The sequence below is a fragment of the Hypanus sabinus genome, chromosome 12 (assembly GCF_030144855.1).
Source record: "Hypanus sabinus isolate sHypSab1 chromosome 12, sHypSab1.hap1, whole genome shotgun sequence".
NCBI lineage: Eukaryota > Metazoa > Chordata > Chondrichthyes > Myliobatiformes > Dasyatidae > Hypanus > Hypanus sabinus.
The window spans coordinates 20,274,805-20,289,590 of record NC_082717.1 but is presented as its reverse complement, the minus strand read 5'-3'; the positions used below and the strand labels follow the sequence as shown (position 1 = coordinate 20,289,590).

The window sequence follows — 14,786 nt, the reverse complement described above, 5'->3', positions numbered from 1 at the left end:
CTGCATGGGATGATGAGTCTCTCGGGACACTGAGCACTTGCGGAAACTGTGTGGTGGTTTCTTTCGAATTTATAGTCTTTTAACATCTTTGGACTATTTTTTACTGAGCCCATGGTCTGTTTATTATCAATTATCTATCGTTTGCACTGTTGTAACTAAGTGGTTTTCTGTAGGTCTTGTAGCTTTAGTTTTTGGTTTGTTGGGTGGTAGAGTCGGTCTCCTAACTTGATGTGTCTGGGTAGTCTTGTTTAGTCTGGTGGGTTTGCAGCTCCTTTCCGGGGACGCGCTAAGATGGTAGCACGATATTAATACGCAAAAGCCTCTCCAGACTCTGGATTTGGGGATTACCAAACGTTATGTGGATTTTCTGGTGTAGTCTGTTTTGTCGTGTGCTTTTGTGATATCATTCTGGAGAACGTTGTCTCAGTTTTTTTAACTGCATTGCATTCGTGATTTCTAAATGACAATAAACTGAAACTGAACTGAAGTGGCAGATGGAAAAGAGTGTTGGGAAACATATGATAATGCATTTTGGAAAAAGGAACAGTCATGCAGACTATTATCAAATGGGTTGAATGTTTAAACATCAGAGGTGCAGAGGGACTTATGAGACCTCATGCAAGACTCCCAGAAGGTTAATTTACAGGTTGAGTCTGTGGTAAAGAAGGCAAATGCATTGTTGGCATTCATTACGAGGGGAATAGAATATAAAAGCAAGGGGATAATGCTGAGACTTTATAAGATACTGATCAGGCCACACTTCGAGTATCGTCAACAGTTTTGGGTCCCATATCTCAGAAAGGATGTGATATCATTGGAGAGAGTCCAGAGGGGATTCAGGAGGATTATTCTGGGAATGAAGGGGTTAACGTATGAGGAGTGTTTGGTAGCTTTGGGTCTGTACTCACTGGAATTTAGAACAATGCATGGGGATCTCATTGAAATCTACCAAATGTTGAAAGGACTAGATAAGGTGGATGCGGAGAGAATGTTTTCTCAGGTGGGGGTATCTAGAACTAGAGAGCACAGCCTCAAAATTGAGGGAGCTGCTTTGAGAACAGAGGTAAGAAGGAATTTTCTTAGCCAGAGAGTAGTGAATCTGTGGAATGCTCTGGTACAGACTGGTGGAGGCCAGGTCCATGGATATACTTAATATGGAAGTTGATAGTTTCCTGATTCGTCAGGGCATCAAAGATAGGAAGCAGGTATATGGAGGTGAGTGGGATTCAGGATCAGCCATAATGGAATGGTGGAGCAGACTCAATGGGCAGAATGGCCTCATTCTGTTCCTTTGTCTTATGGGATTATTTTGTTCCATGTGCTTTGCATGATATATGTTTTGTGGTTGCACCCTGGTTTTGAAGAGCTTTGTTTTGTTCAGTTCTATATGTGTACAGTCAGATAACAGAAGTATTTGAAATAACATTGAATTCTGTGAAATCCAGTGAAACTGTGAAAGCTAAGGCATTTCCATAATGCATAAAATGTTGTAGATTTTTTTTAAGGAGAAGCCTAGTAAACGTTATACTCAAGTTTACCATGAAAGCGGACCGGACTGTTCATTCCTCACATCAAGCAGCTGTATTCTATCTCTGTAAGACTTTAAGAATGATTTGTATTCAGTACACTTTACCAGTTCGAAGAAGGTGCGAGGTAACCTCATAACTAGAAGCAGGAGTAGGCTGTTTATCCCCCACTGCCTTCAGTTCAATAAAATTGTAGCTGACTTTTGCCTCATTGCCACTCTCATGCATTAGCTCTTGATATTTAATAATATCACAGCTCTCTTGAGTAGAGAATGTAAAGATTCACTATACTAGGGGTGAAGAAAATGTTTTCTCACCTCTTTTGTATAGCTAATTTCTTATTTTGAGACTGACCTCCCGATTCCGAAATAGTCAGCCAGTAGAAATACCATTTCAGTAACTCACTTTATGGCCTTAAGAATTTTGTAGTTTTTAGTGAGATCACCTCATTCTGGAGCAAGTGAGTGTAGCAGTTAGCATTACGCGATCAGAATTTATTTCCCGCCGTTGTCTGTAAGGGGTTTGTACGTTCTCCCAGTGACAGCTGGATTTCCTCTGGGTGCTCCAGTTTCCTGCCACATTCCAGTGTACCAGTTAGAGTTAGTAAGTTATGGGTATGCTGTGTTGGTGCCAGAAACACGACAACACTTGTGGGCTACCCCTAGCACATCCTTGGACTGTGTCAGTCGTTAATGCAAATCACTTATTTAACTGTACAGTATATATCGATGCTTCAATGCACATATGACAAATAAAGCTAATTTCATCTTTTAAATTCAGGGCTGCTTCATCTCTCCTTGATGGACAAAACCGTCATCCCAAGGAAAATCTTAGAGCTACGATCATCCTTTGATGCCATACCAGCAGTCATTAATCAAGCTTGACATTGACGAGCTGTTCAAACATAAAAGTGTCCACTGCTGTCACTTGATGTTTAAACTCATACGCGTTTGTTCACAGCCACTGTGTATTGATTGAGGGCAGTACTCTTCCTTGTACAAGGGCAATGAAAACAGTTTCAGGGTGCACACTACTGTCCTGGCTAAGGCCAGCTTGAAGACTGTGAAGGTGGTTTAAATGCTACAGAATTGAGTTTATTTACTTTGGTTGTTTAGGTTCTAGCAGATCATTTTGAAGACAAGACCATGTCTGTGGTGGAGCGGCTAAAGATCTTCTACTGTTGCCAAGTGCCCCCACACTATGCTGTTAAGGTATGTCCCATCAAAGATTTGCCCACCTCCAAAAGGCATTTATCTCCAGTATTGCTGAAGTGTCAAGCCATGGGGACTTATCCACCCTAATTTGCCTCAAGGCAGTAAACACCTCCTCCTGTATAATCTGTATAGGGCCCATGACCTCATTGCTGTATTGACTCACTTCTGTAGACAGTGTGTCAGTCTCCCCAGTAAATACAAATGCAAAAAATTGATTTAAGATCTTCCCCAATCTCTTTCAGCCCCATGCATCAATTACCAATTACTGTGATCTTCCAAGAGGACCAATTTTGTCCCTTGCAATTATTTTACTCTTAATATATCTCTGTAGAAGCCCTTTGGATTCCCCTGCATCTTGTCTGCTAGAGCAACCTCATACCTTCTTTTAGCTCTCCTGACTTCCTTCTTGTGTTTCCTATACTCCTCAAATGCCTCATTTGTTCCTGCATTTTTTTTTTAAACCAGGGCCTCAATTTCTTTCAAAAGCCAGTGATCTGGGGTTCTTCCAGTTTCAACTCCAGCTCCAACTCCTTAGCATGGTTTGTCATAAGCTGCAGTTGGATTACAGGTCTAGTCATTAGGGACACTGGAGATCTCCCTGCCTTCTCACATCCTGTCAGAGCTATCTCTGCCTGGTATCCTCACTGCTTGAAATGTGTAATTTGAAAGAAAGAAAGAATAAATAATGAAAAATCTACCTACCGCTCCTCACCAAGTCTTGATGAGTCAAAGCCTCAACTCCTCACTCTGACACTAAGCCACTCCAACAATGGCCACTCCTCTTAAACTTAACAACTTCTTATTGGATCATGCCAGGTGCTTAATAGGTGCAGTTAATATCTACTCTGGAACAGTGGCACGCAAAATGTGCTGACTGCCCCGTCTTGCTTCCTTTAAACTCTCTCTCCCTCTATGCAATCCAATATCTCCTTGAGAACAGTGGTGTGTAAAATGTGCTGGCTACCCCTGCTCACTTCTTTTAAACTTTAATATTATTTGAATTGAAATATTATTTGTTTAATATTATTAAATAGTACTACCTTTGCTCTTTCTACTTTGGTATCACATTTTTTCAGTGAGTTATTTATCTTCTCACTAATAATATGACAGATCACCTGATTAACCATCTGCAATACGTAATCTTCTCCCTCTGGCCTTTCCTCATCTCGCTGGAAAATACTCATAATGTATCAAGTGCACCACTGAATAGTTTCTACAATACCCTCTTGAACAGGTACATGGTTCGGAAACATCTCAAAACCAGAAACAGGTTTATTATTATGGTCTTGATATTTGTGGCAGCAGTACAGTGCAATGTATAAAAATTTACTATAATTTCCAATAAGAAATATATAAGAAAGAGCAAATTAGTGAGATTGTCTTCATGGGTTCCTTGACCATTCAGAAATCTGATGTCAGAGGGGAAGAAGATGTCCCTAACACTAGACCATGAGATAATAGGAGCAGAATTTAGGCCACTTGACACATCCAGTCCGCTCTGCCATTTCATTATGGCTGATCCATTATCCCTTACAGCTCAAATCTCCTGCCTTCTCCCCATTTCCCTTCATGACCTGGCTAATCAAGAATCTATCAACCTCTGCCTTAAATATACCCAGTGACTTGGCCTGCACAGCCGCCTGTGGCAATGGGTTCCATAGATTCACCACACTCTGGCTAAAGAAATTCCTTCTTATCTCCATTCTAAAAGGACATCCCTCTATTCTGCGGCTGTGTCCTCTGGTCTTAGAACCTGCCCCCCCCCCCCCACCGTAGGAAATATCCTCTCCACATCCACTCTATCAAGGCTTTTCGACATTTGATAGGTTAAAATGTTGAGTGTGTGTGTCCTTGCGGTGCTATACTTCCTGCCTAATGGTAATAATGAGAAGAGGATATGTGCTGGATGGCCAGGGTCCTTCATAGGGATGTGGGCAAATGTGGACAGATGGGTCTAGCTTAATTGGTCAGCATTGACCAGTTGGTCCGAAGGGCCCAGTTCCATGTTTCAATGACTCGAGAATTGTCTTGAGTTGCCCTGGGGTAAATATTTCACGCTATGTTTCAGACTTTGTTAATCAAATTTCTTGAATGTGATTTGAAACTAAGGCTTTCTGACAGGCAAGTTTGCTGAGTCAGTAAAATGGACAGCTGAAAACAGTTTTACTCCAGATTGCGATGATTTTTGTGTTCTTTTTATACTTCGCTTTGTGACTGAGGTATTTTCAACATCAATGACAATGCATTTGTCACCAAACAGAGCATTCAATGGATTGAATTCTTCTTTAAAGCAAATGTTTTCTCTATTGTATTAAGAGTTAATTATCATTACAAGTGTTTTGAAAAGATATATTTTCCCTATTAGCGACAGCTTGCCACATTACTCTTGGAACTAGGGTGTGTCAGTTCAGCTCAGCAGATCTTTGAACAGCTGGAGATGTGGGAAGATGTTGTGATATGCTACGAAAGAATTGGAAAACATGGAAAGGTGAGACAACATTACTTGGAAATAACTCTCCATCTGACCTGTCCATTCATTTACAAGGCTGTTTGATGTTATTTAGTTAGCTATTTTTTCAATATGCTTGTTTCTAGAAATTTAAGTTTTAAAATTAGACTGAATATAAAAGATGCTGCTGACATTGAGTATCTTAACCAGCCTTTGACATTCTTCCAAAGGAGTATGTGAAATCTTAAAAAATATATTCAATATTGTAAAAGGGAAAAACTGTAATATTTTACTTCCATCATTGGCTTAATTTGTCAAAACAGAAAAGCAACAGAATAATGGTCACAACACTGTTGTAACAATACTTATCTATTTTCTTGTATGAACATTCGAAAAGCAGTCGATTTGCAGAATTCATAGATGGCTTCTGGAAGCTTAATGCAATATGTTGACTGCATTTGAAAGGTTTAGCATCCCTTTTTTTCTGGAATTTTCTTTAACTAGAATTGACAAGTGCTTGCATATGTATAACAGTAGAGTGAAATGATCTTGAGCCATTTACTGAGCCAATTAAAAGTGTTTTTTCCCAATGATGTAACAATAAGATAAACTGCAAAGAGCAGGACAATTCCAGTCTTGATCCCCAGCCTTTATTGGGTGAGCTGTGTTAGATTTTTGGTTGAGCAGAATAGGTAGTTGTAGCTTGCCCCAAAATGTCAACTGTTCATTCCCCTCTATAGATGCACCCTGGCCTAGAGAGTTCATCCAGAATTTTGTATGTCGCTCTGGATTTCCAGCATCTGCAGAATCTCTTGGGTTTATGCGTTGGTGTTTTAGTTGACTTGACCATCACTAGGTTCGGAAACTAAAATGGTCAGTCTTCATTCCAAATAATCTTCCAGTGACCATTGGTGGAATGTGTGTGTTGTGTGTGTCTGTGTCTCCATGTATATTTATCTGTGTGTATGCACGTATGTGGTATTAATTGAACACTAGGTCACTCCTCGCTGAAACTTGCAACCAATAATCGTGATGCCTTTCGGAAACACCTACGGAGGGTTGTGGGCAGAAAACTGATTTAAAAAGAAACACCTATGGCTGAATGCAATCGAGATTGATATTAGAGTGAAGAATTAGAAATAGACTCTGGCACTGGCAGTATTCCTCCCTCACCCACATCCACCACTGACTTTTCATTTTTTTTCTTTCTAAACACATGTCCTTTATCTGTTGGAATAGTTTTCCTAGATATATGACTGAAGTGTATGACTTTGACTTTGATTTTTAAAAAAGGATGTCGGCAAAAGACAGGCAACTATAGGCCAATTAGCTTAACGTCTGTAGTCGGGAAAATGCTTGAAGCTGTCATTAAGGAAGAAATAGCGAAACATTTAGAAAGGAGTGGTTCCATTAGACAGACACAGCATGGATTGAGAGGATTTCTTATAGAAATATACAAAATTTTGAAAGGGATAGATTAGATAGAAGGAGGAAAGTTGTTTCCATTGGTAGGTGAGACTAGAACTAGGGGACGTTCAGGGGAGAAGATTTACGATGGAGTTGAGGAGAAACTGTTTTTCCCAGAGAGTGGTGAATCTGTGGAATTCTCTGCCCAAAGAAGCAGTTGAGGCTTCCTCACTAAATATATATATTTTTTTACAAATTTGAAAAAAGCTTTTATGAAACAGTTAGATAGGTTTTTACATAGTAAGGGAATTAAGGGATATGGGGAAAAGGGAGGTAGATGGAGCCGAGTTTACGGACAGATCAGCCATGATCTTATTGAATGGCAGGGCAGGCTCGATGGGCTGGATGGCCTATTCCTGTTCCTATTTCTTAGGTTCTTATGTAGATGCAGGGCTGAAAGGAAAGTCAATCAACTTGTAATTGCAGGGCTCTTCCACTGTGGTGAGAAGAAGAATGAACTAAGTAACAGACTGGCTAAGGTTACAATGATGTTTTTAATTTCACAGGTTAAAACCCTAATTTTTTTCTAACTTTGGTATTACTTTCTCTTCATATTGAGAGCTGACTTAAATTTTACAAATTATTCATATACAAGAATTAAGATTGCAACAGTAATAGCTCAGCTATTGGTAACCTGCTTTCTGCTACTCTTATTCTCTCTCGACCTTTTCTTTCTCCTTAAGAAGCTTCCGAAAGTCTACTGTACCAAAACCTAATGCTATCTGCCTATTTCTTTAATATGCGCTTTCATTCTTGTCTTGCGAAATGCAATTGTGTGTTTCATTGCAGGTATATACATGTAAAATAACCTAGTGCTTGATGCTGCCATCACAGTGCCACTGATTACTGGCAAAGATTTTGGTGCAGAACAATTACTGAGGTTTCAAAGTGAATTATCTGCAGGTTAAAATTATCATTGCCTCAGCAGTTCCTTTAAATGCAAAATAATAATGACTAGTGGGCTAATAGCTGAGATTTAGTTCAATTGAGCTGTGGGAGCAATTATTCAAGATGTTAGTGATTGCATCAATTGTCATACAAGTAATAATAAGGGATACATATCAATCATGCCTTTAGAAAGCATGCTGCATAAATTTTCTGACCATAGTTAAGGCCTGATCAGGAATAGCCTGCATGGTTTTGTGTGTGGGTGTTCATGCTTGACAATTCCTTTGGAATTTTTTGAAAATGCTGTTAAGGGATTAGATGAAGGCAAGACAGTGGATATTGTAGTAAGTTGCAGTTATACAAGTCGTTAGTGAGACTGCACTTGGAGTATTATGTACAGTTTTGTTCACCCTGTTAAATAAAAGACAGTGTCACTCTGGAAAGGCTGCCAGGACTAGAGGGCAGCCGCAGTTTTTATTCTCTGGAATGCAGGAGAATGAGAGGTGGCCCCATAGAAGTTTATAAAATAATGACAGTCTTTTCCCCAGGGTGGTGAATCCAAACCCAGAGGCCACAGATAGAAGATGATAGGGGAGAGATTTACAAGAGGCCTGAGAAGTACAGAGGGTAGTGAGTATGTGGAATGAGCAGCCAGAGGAAATGCTGAAGGCCAGTGCAATTGCAACATTTAAGATGCATTTGGATAGGTACATGAAGGAGAAAGGCTTGGAGAGTTATGGGGAAATGCAGGCAACTGGGGCTAGCAGGGAACAAAGTGTGATCAGTTGGGCCGAATGACTGTTCAGTATCTAAGCCTTAGGAAGAGGATAGATGAGAGTTATTAAAATGCTACAGAGGATTCAGGAGTGTAGAGAAATTTTATTAAGAGGAGTAGAATGGAGATTGTTCTCCCTGGAACAGAGAAAGTTAAGTTTTCAAAATTATAGTTTTGATTGATTCTTCAATGAAGTAGGATTATTGTAAATAATCAAAAAGGACAGCGTGGGCTCAGTGGGCCAAAGTTGTGTACAACTCTCTGAAGTGAAGGTCTGTAACCAGACAACACAAAATCAGGAATGAAAATATACTTTCTATATAGTATATCCTTAAGACTTGGAATCCACAGCCTGAAACAGTAATGGAAACAGATTCAATTATAATCTCCAAAAAGAAATTGGATATATATATGTTTCATAAGAATAAACATTTTTAGGGCTATTGGAAGTGGCAGGAGAGTGGGGTAATTAGGGAGCTCTTTCAATGACTGCTCAAATACAATAGGTCAAATAATTATGTAATTACATTCTCTCCATACGAATGTAATGTAAATAGCTCCTATCATCACCACTGATTACACTATTAATGAGCTAATTAAGTTGATGAAAGCATACTGAGATGTCCTGCTTCACTTTCAAGCCAACTCAGCCAGCATCGTACAGATTGGAGAACCCACAGTGAGAGAAAGACTGACTGACAAATGAACATCAGTGTGGTTTGCATTTGCTGAACCTGTTGAATTTGACTCCGTTTTGTGTTTCCTTCTTACTGGGTGTAGGCAGAAGAAATCCTCCGAAGAGAGCTGGAGAAGAAAGAGACTCCCACATTGTACTGCCTCTTGGGAGATGTGCTGAATGACCACCAGAGTTATGACAAGGCTTGGGAGCTGTCCAAACACTGCAGTGCCCGTGCACAGCGCTCTAAAGGGCTGCTGCACCTCCGCAACCAGGAGTTTAAACAATGTGTGGAATGTTTTGAGCGATCAGTAAAAATCAACTACTTACAGGTGGGAAGCCAGATGATTTACTGTTTTTCAGGGGTGTTCATTCAATGAGCATTTTGTGAGGAGAGAATGAGTTTTTTGGGATAATACTCGCTAGAACGCAGAAACAATAAGTGGGGAATTTTTATGGAAGTATATGCAACTCTGAAGAGATTTGATGGGTAAATGAAGGGATCCTGTGGCTGAGGTATTACAAGGTGCCTGCATTGCAGTTCAGAACAAAGGGTAACAAATGCAAAATGAGGGGCGGACATTAAAGACTGAGGTAAGAAATGATGTTCACTCAGAAACTTATTAGTCTTTGGAATTATTTGACCAAGATTTTTCTGGCAACTCAGTTATCAAGTAATCCAAGAGAGATGGACTTTAAGGAAATGAAGAGTTAGGGGAGGAAATTAGAAGATCAGCCCTGATCATAATGAGGGGCTGAATAATCTACTCGAGCTTCTATTTTTAATGTTCTAATGAGAAATCTAGAGCATTTCAGCATTGTCTCAAGACCTCTTTCAGACTGAACAGAATAGACAGTGGTCAAAGGGGGAGTTATATCGTGAGAGGAGACGGGCATGGAAAAAGAGCAGATTTGAGCTATGAACAGGGTCTGCTATCTGTAGATGGAGGCTCTAGTCTTTTAGATCACACTGATTAGATTTTATCTGCTTCTTGATAACTCACTGTTTTGTTCTCACTAAAGGTGTGTTATGATAATGGATTGGCAACAGGCTGGAGTAAGTTTTTAAGGCTGCTTTGACATTTTATTCTGCATTGTTGTTGTTTTACCTTATTCTCCCTCAGTGCACAGTGTAATGATTTGATCTATTGGAACAGTGTGCAGACAAGCTTTTCACCGTATCTCGCTACATGAGATAATAATAAACTAAACCAGCATCAGTGGTAAACTGGATGATATCCTCATCCAATTCATTCATGTACTTTGTAAAAATCTGGGGCACCTGTAATAATCTCAGCACAGTCACACTAATCGCAGCCCTGATTAGTGAAAATTTGTTGTCCATTTCTATTCATGAATCAGTTCTCAATCCATATTCGCCGTTGATTAATTTAGTAGCACATCAATTGATTTTATCTTTCTAGAAGACAGAGATAAGTGCTCCATACTTTAGATTGTTTTATTTAGAATCTGACAAAGGGAGCAGAAAGGCTCCAAAATGATAAAGATTGCCGCTTTGAAACACTTCCCTCTACTCGTTTAACCATTTTAATCCATCAAGTTTGACGGTACACAGACTTTCAAAGCCTTATTGTGGCACTGCATTTAGATTTATGTTATTTTCTACTTGTTTCAACTAAAACAATGCATTAAAAGTTTAATCAGTTCCATTGTTCGATTTAATTTAGGTATATAAGAGTAATCTTAGCTGCTTCAGTACACAGACTTTTAAAACCGTACTGTAATGCTATCTAACCCTTTTTAACCCGTCTTTTACTTGCTTCAACTTATTAAAAAAATACAGTAAAGTAGGAGTTCCCAGTGATTTTATGTCATGGACCAATATCATTAAGCAAGGGGTCCATGGACCCCAGGTCGGGAACACCTGCATTAAAAGATTAATCAGTTCAATTATTTTATTTAGTTTAGCAGTATAAGGGTTAATAAGTAATCATATTTGCTTGCAGGTGAAAGCACATTAATGTCTCCTGTTTAGGCTCATAACCCCAATTTCAATTGCTCTGCCTTTGGCATCCATGCCTGCAACAGTACACGCTTGAATATGCAAATTCCCTTATTCCCCTTTTACTCTATTTTCTCTTGAAGCATTTCCTTCTAATCCACCTTTTTTGAGCAGGCTTTTGGTTGTCAATCCAACAAAGCCCTTACATGGTTGGTTACCATTTTGTCCATTAAGGCTGTGTTCAAATGCCTTGGGAATATAATGATAGCTCATTATATTAAAATTGTTCTATCATCTTAGTGTGACGTTTGGAGTGGAAAATGATAAAGTGAACTTGTTGCTTTCCATGTGTTCATTACAAAACCCTCAAAGACCACATCACAAGCAGCCTTGATTTAGCATCTTTAACACAAAAAAACTCAGATTAATTGAATTTTTTCTAGATTGCTTAGAAACTTCTGTTAAAATTAACAGTATAAATTGTAGAAACAGCAGGTTGTTGTAAACTTTTACCATACATAGGTTCTTAGTCCTCAAGCATTATTTTTGGAAAAGAATGTGCTAGAATCATTTCCTGGGTTTTACATTGCCACTCTGGTAAAATGAAATGTTCTTCAATTCTCAACGTACATTTTGAGGAATGCTCATTCTTACCCGATCCTGTTACTGTGCTGGATTAAACTTATTCTGCATTCCTTTCACTCCAATAAGTTAGAAGACTTTTATTACTTCTTACCAGAATTAGAAGGGACACCTCCTGGATTTGATTAAGAAATCAGGTCAGTTAAAAATTTTCAGTCCCTGTTTGCTGAGCTTTCCACTCTATATATGATCTAAATCAGCCATACAATCGATACAGTGCAAAAGACACTACCCAGAGGAAAGCATTCTCTCAGATGGATACTTCATTCACCCACTTTCTCTGGCCTGTGTACTTTGACTGCGGTGTGCACCGTTTTAATTTGGGTGAATCCATCACTTCCACTACATCAAAAACATGGAAAACTCTACCCATCCGTTTTGAGAAGATGTCTTCCCTATTAGTGTGAACAATAAATGCTGTCTTTGCAGCGATGAAGTTATTCCACTTTTGAACGTAAACTTAGGAAGTGTCAAGAACATTGGGATGAGTATTCATTCTCGTACTCCACTTCTGGAAGTTGCTTCACTGAAGTCAATGAAGTTGGGGGTTGAACTTTGGAAATTAACAACAACGCACAGATGCTGTTACATAGGAAATAGAAGCAGGAGGAGCAAATTATCTGATCTGTCATGCGTGGTCACCATTCAGTAAGAATATGTCGTTTCTTCTACAATATCATAACATCATTTTTTCTGCACCAAACTCTGATTCTCTTAATATCTACAAATTGTACAAATCTATCGATCTCTTTTGCTTAATAAAGTCAATGACTAAGCCACCACAAGTTCTAATACAGAAAATCTCAACAATTCTTTCGCTTCTGAGTGAAGAAGTTTCTTATCAATGGCTGCCCCTGATTTTGAGATTGTGACCCTTTGGTTTTAGAGATGTAAGTCAGAGGAACCATCTCTCCTGCAACTACAGGTTTCCCCGCTATCCAAAAGTAGAGCGTTCCTATGAAACCTATATGCGTTCCTATAAAATGGCGTAAAGCGAAGAAGCAATTACCATTAATTTATATGGGAAAAATTGTTGAGTGTTCCCAGACCTAAAAAACTAACCTATCAAATCATACCAAATAGCACATAAAACCTAAAATAACACTAACATATAGTAAAAGCAGGAATGATATGATAAATACACAGCTATATAAAGTAGAAATAATGTATGTATAGTGTAGTTTCACTTATCAGAATCGGGAAGATTTAGCCAAAACCGATTTGGAGAAAAGAATTGGCACGTACACGCTTGCGCACTCACCTGCCCGTACAAGGCTTCACAGTCATGGTAGTCTTTCTCGGGGTACACACAAGTTTAAAGTGGACACCTTTTTTCATAAAAGCAAAAATCGTCTTCGAATTTCTTTCAGTTAGCGAAAACAGGTACTAATGTAGGTCTTTCGTAAAAGTGAACTTTCATAAAGCAGGGGACATCTGTATCTTTTAATTCATGTAAGAGCTTTGAGTATTTCAGTGAGATCACCAAACGTTTCCTCAACTTATGAGTGTGTGATGTGTCTGTTGGATCTTTCCATATACAACGAATGTGCCAGAGGGGAATCAAGCTGGTGAAACTTTCTTTCATTAGTTTTATCACATTTATGACCTATTCTTCCATAGGGAGGCCAGACCTGAACTAATTTAGATATGTTCATACCATTTCCCTTCCTAATTATACTGGGATATAATTTCAGTACTTTATTATATGAACACCCACGTTCCATCTGAAAACCTACTGTCATTCACCATTTTACCATGGCTGATCCAGTTTTCCGCTCAGCCCCAATCTCCTGCCTTCTCTCCATATCCCTTCATGCCCTGACCGATCAAGAATCTGTCAACCTCTGCCTTAACTGTACAAAAAGACTTTGGTCTCCTCAGCTGCCTGTGGCAAAGAATTCCACCATTTCATCACTCTCTGGCTAAAGAAATTCCTCCTCATCTCTGTTATAAAAGGATGCCCCTGTATTCTGAGGCTGTGTCCTTTGGTCTTAGACTCTGCCACCATAGGAAACATCCTCTCCACATCCACTCTATCAAAGCCTTTCACCATTTGATAGGTGTCAATGAGGTCACCCCTCATACTTCTGAATTCCAGTGAATACCGGCCCAGAGCCATCAAATGCTCTTCATATGACAAGCCATTCAATCCTGGAATCTTTTTTGTGATCCTTTTAACCCTCTCTAGTTTCAGCACATCCTTTCTAAGATGAGGGGCCCAAGCTGCTCACAATACTCCAAGTGAGGTCTCACCAGTGCTTTATAGAGTCTCAGCATTACATCTTTCCTTCTATAGCCCATGCCATCACCCAACTCTTGCCTTCTCAACCTACCTTGTTATGCTTTTGCACTTTTATTATTTACCTGCACTGTACTTTGTAGCTTTAATACATTTTATTCTGTCTGCATTGTTATTGTTTTACCTCCTCCTCCCTCAATGCACTGTGTAATGATATGATCTGTATGAACAGTATGCAAGACAAAGTTTTCACTTTATCTTGGTACATGTGACAATACATCAATGCCAATACCACTGGCAAACTCGTTTGATATCCTCATTCAATTCACTCATGTAGTTTGTAAAAATCTGGGGTCCCTGTAGTAGTTGCTGCACTGTCCTATTAATCACAGCTCTCTAACCTGAAAATTACCCATCTCTTTCTACTCTTTTCTATTCATAACCAGTTCCCAATTCAATTGATTACCTGTGATGGTGTACAAATTAGTTTAATTTCATGGTTTCCTGTGTGGCACTTTATCAGCAGCTTTCCCAACACTGCATCAATTAATTTATCTATATCTATCCTGCTAGCTACTTTTTCAAAAACTGTTTGGTTAAATAAGATTCAACATTCACATTGACATGGTGGAATCCTATTTTTTTTCCAGCTGCGCTGTGACCATGAATGTTTCCAGCAATTTCAGTCAAAAGAACACAGCAGCATGTTGTTTATCCATGATATCTGATGATGACAGTGAAATTCGCGCAGGAGATTTTTAAATTGGAAAAGCCATTGCCCTGGGACAGTTCCACTCTCCCGACCTCGGAAGTCCAGGTCCAGTGGTACGAGTAGTCGTCATAAACTGGGTTCTTCGTCGGTTGCAATGGATGACCATGACATCTTCTGTGCCTTGTCATGCCCTTCGCTCTCCATGAAGCGGTTGCAGAGACATCTTCATACAATG

The 14,786-nt window shown here is 39.3% G+C and overlaps 1 protein-coding gene across 2 annotated transcripts in view; it reads left to right on the top strand.

Annotated features, from left to right (window-relative positions):
* Positions 1-14,786, top strand: part of ttc27 (tetratricopeptide repeat domain 27) — a 250,402-nt gene that overhangs the window by 155,358 nt on the left and 80,258 nt on the right. For both annotated transcript variants that reach the window (XM_059985627.1, XM_059985628.1), the window contains 3 exons: positions 2,642-2,737; positions 5,106-5,228; positions 9,100-9,327. In XM_059985627.1, coding sequence (XP_059841610.1) covers positions 2,642-2,737; positions 5,106-5,228; positions 9,100-9,327 — 447 coding nt within the window. The remainder of the gene's footprint in view (positions 1-2,641; positions 2,738-5,105; positions 5,229-9,099; positions 9,328-14,786) is intronic.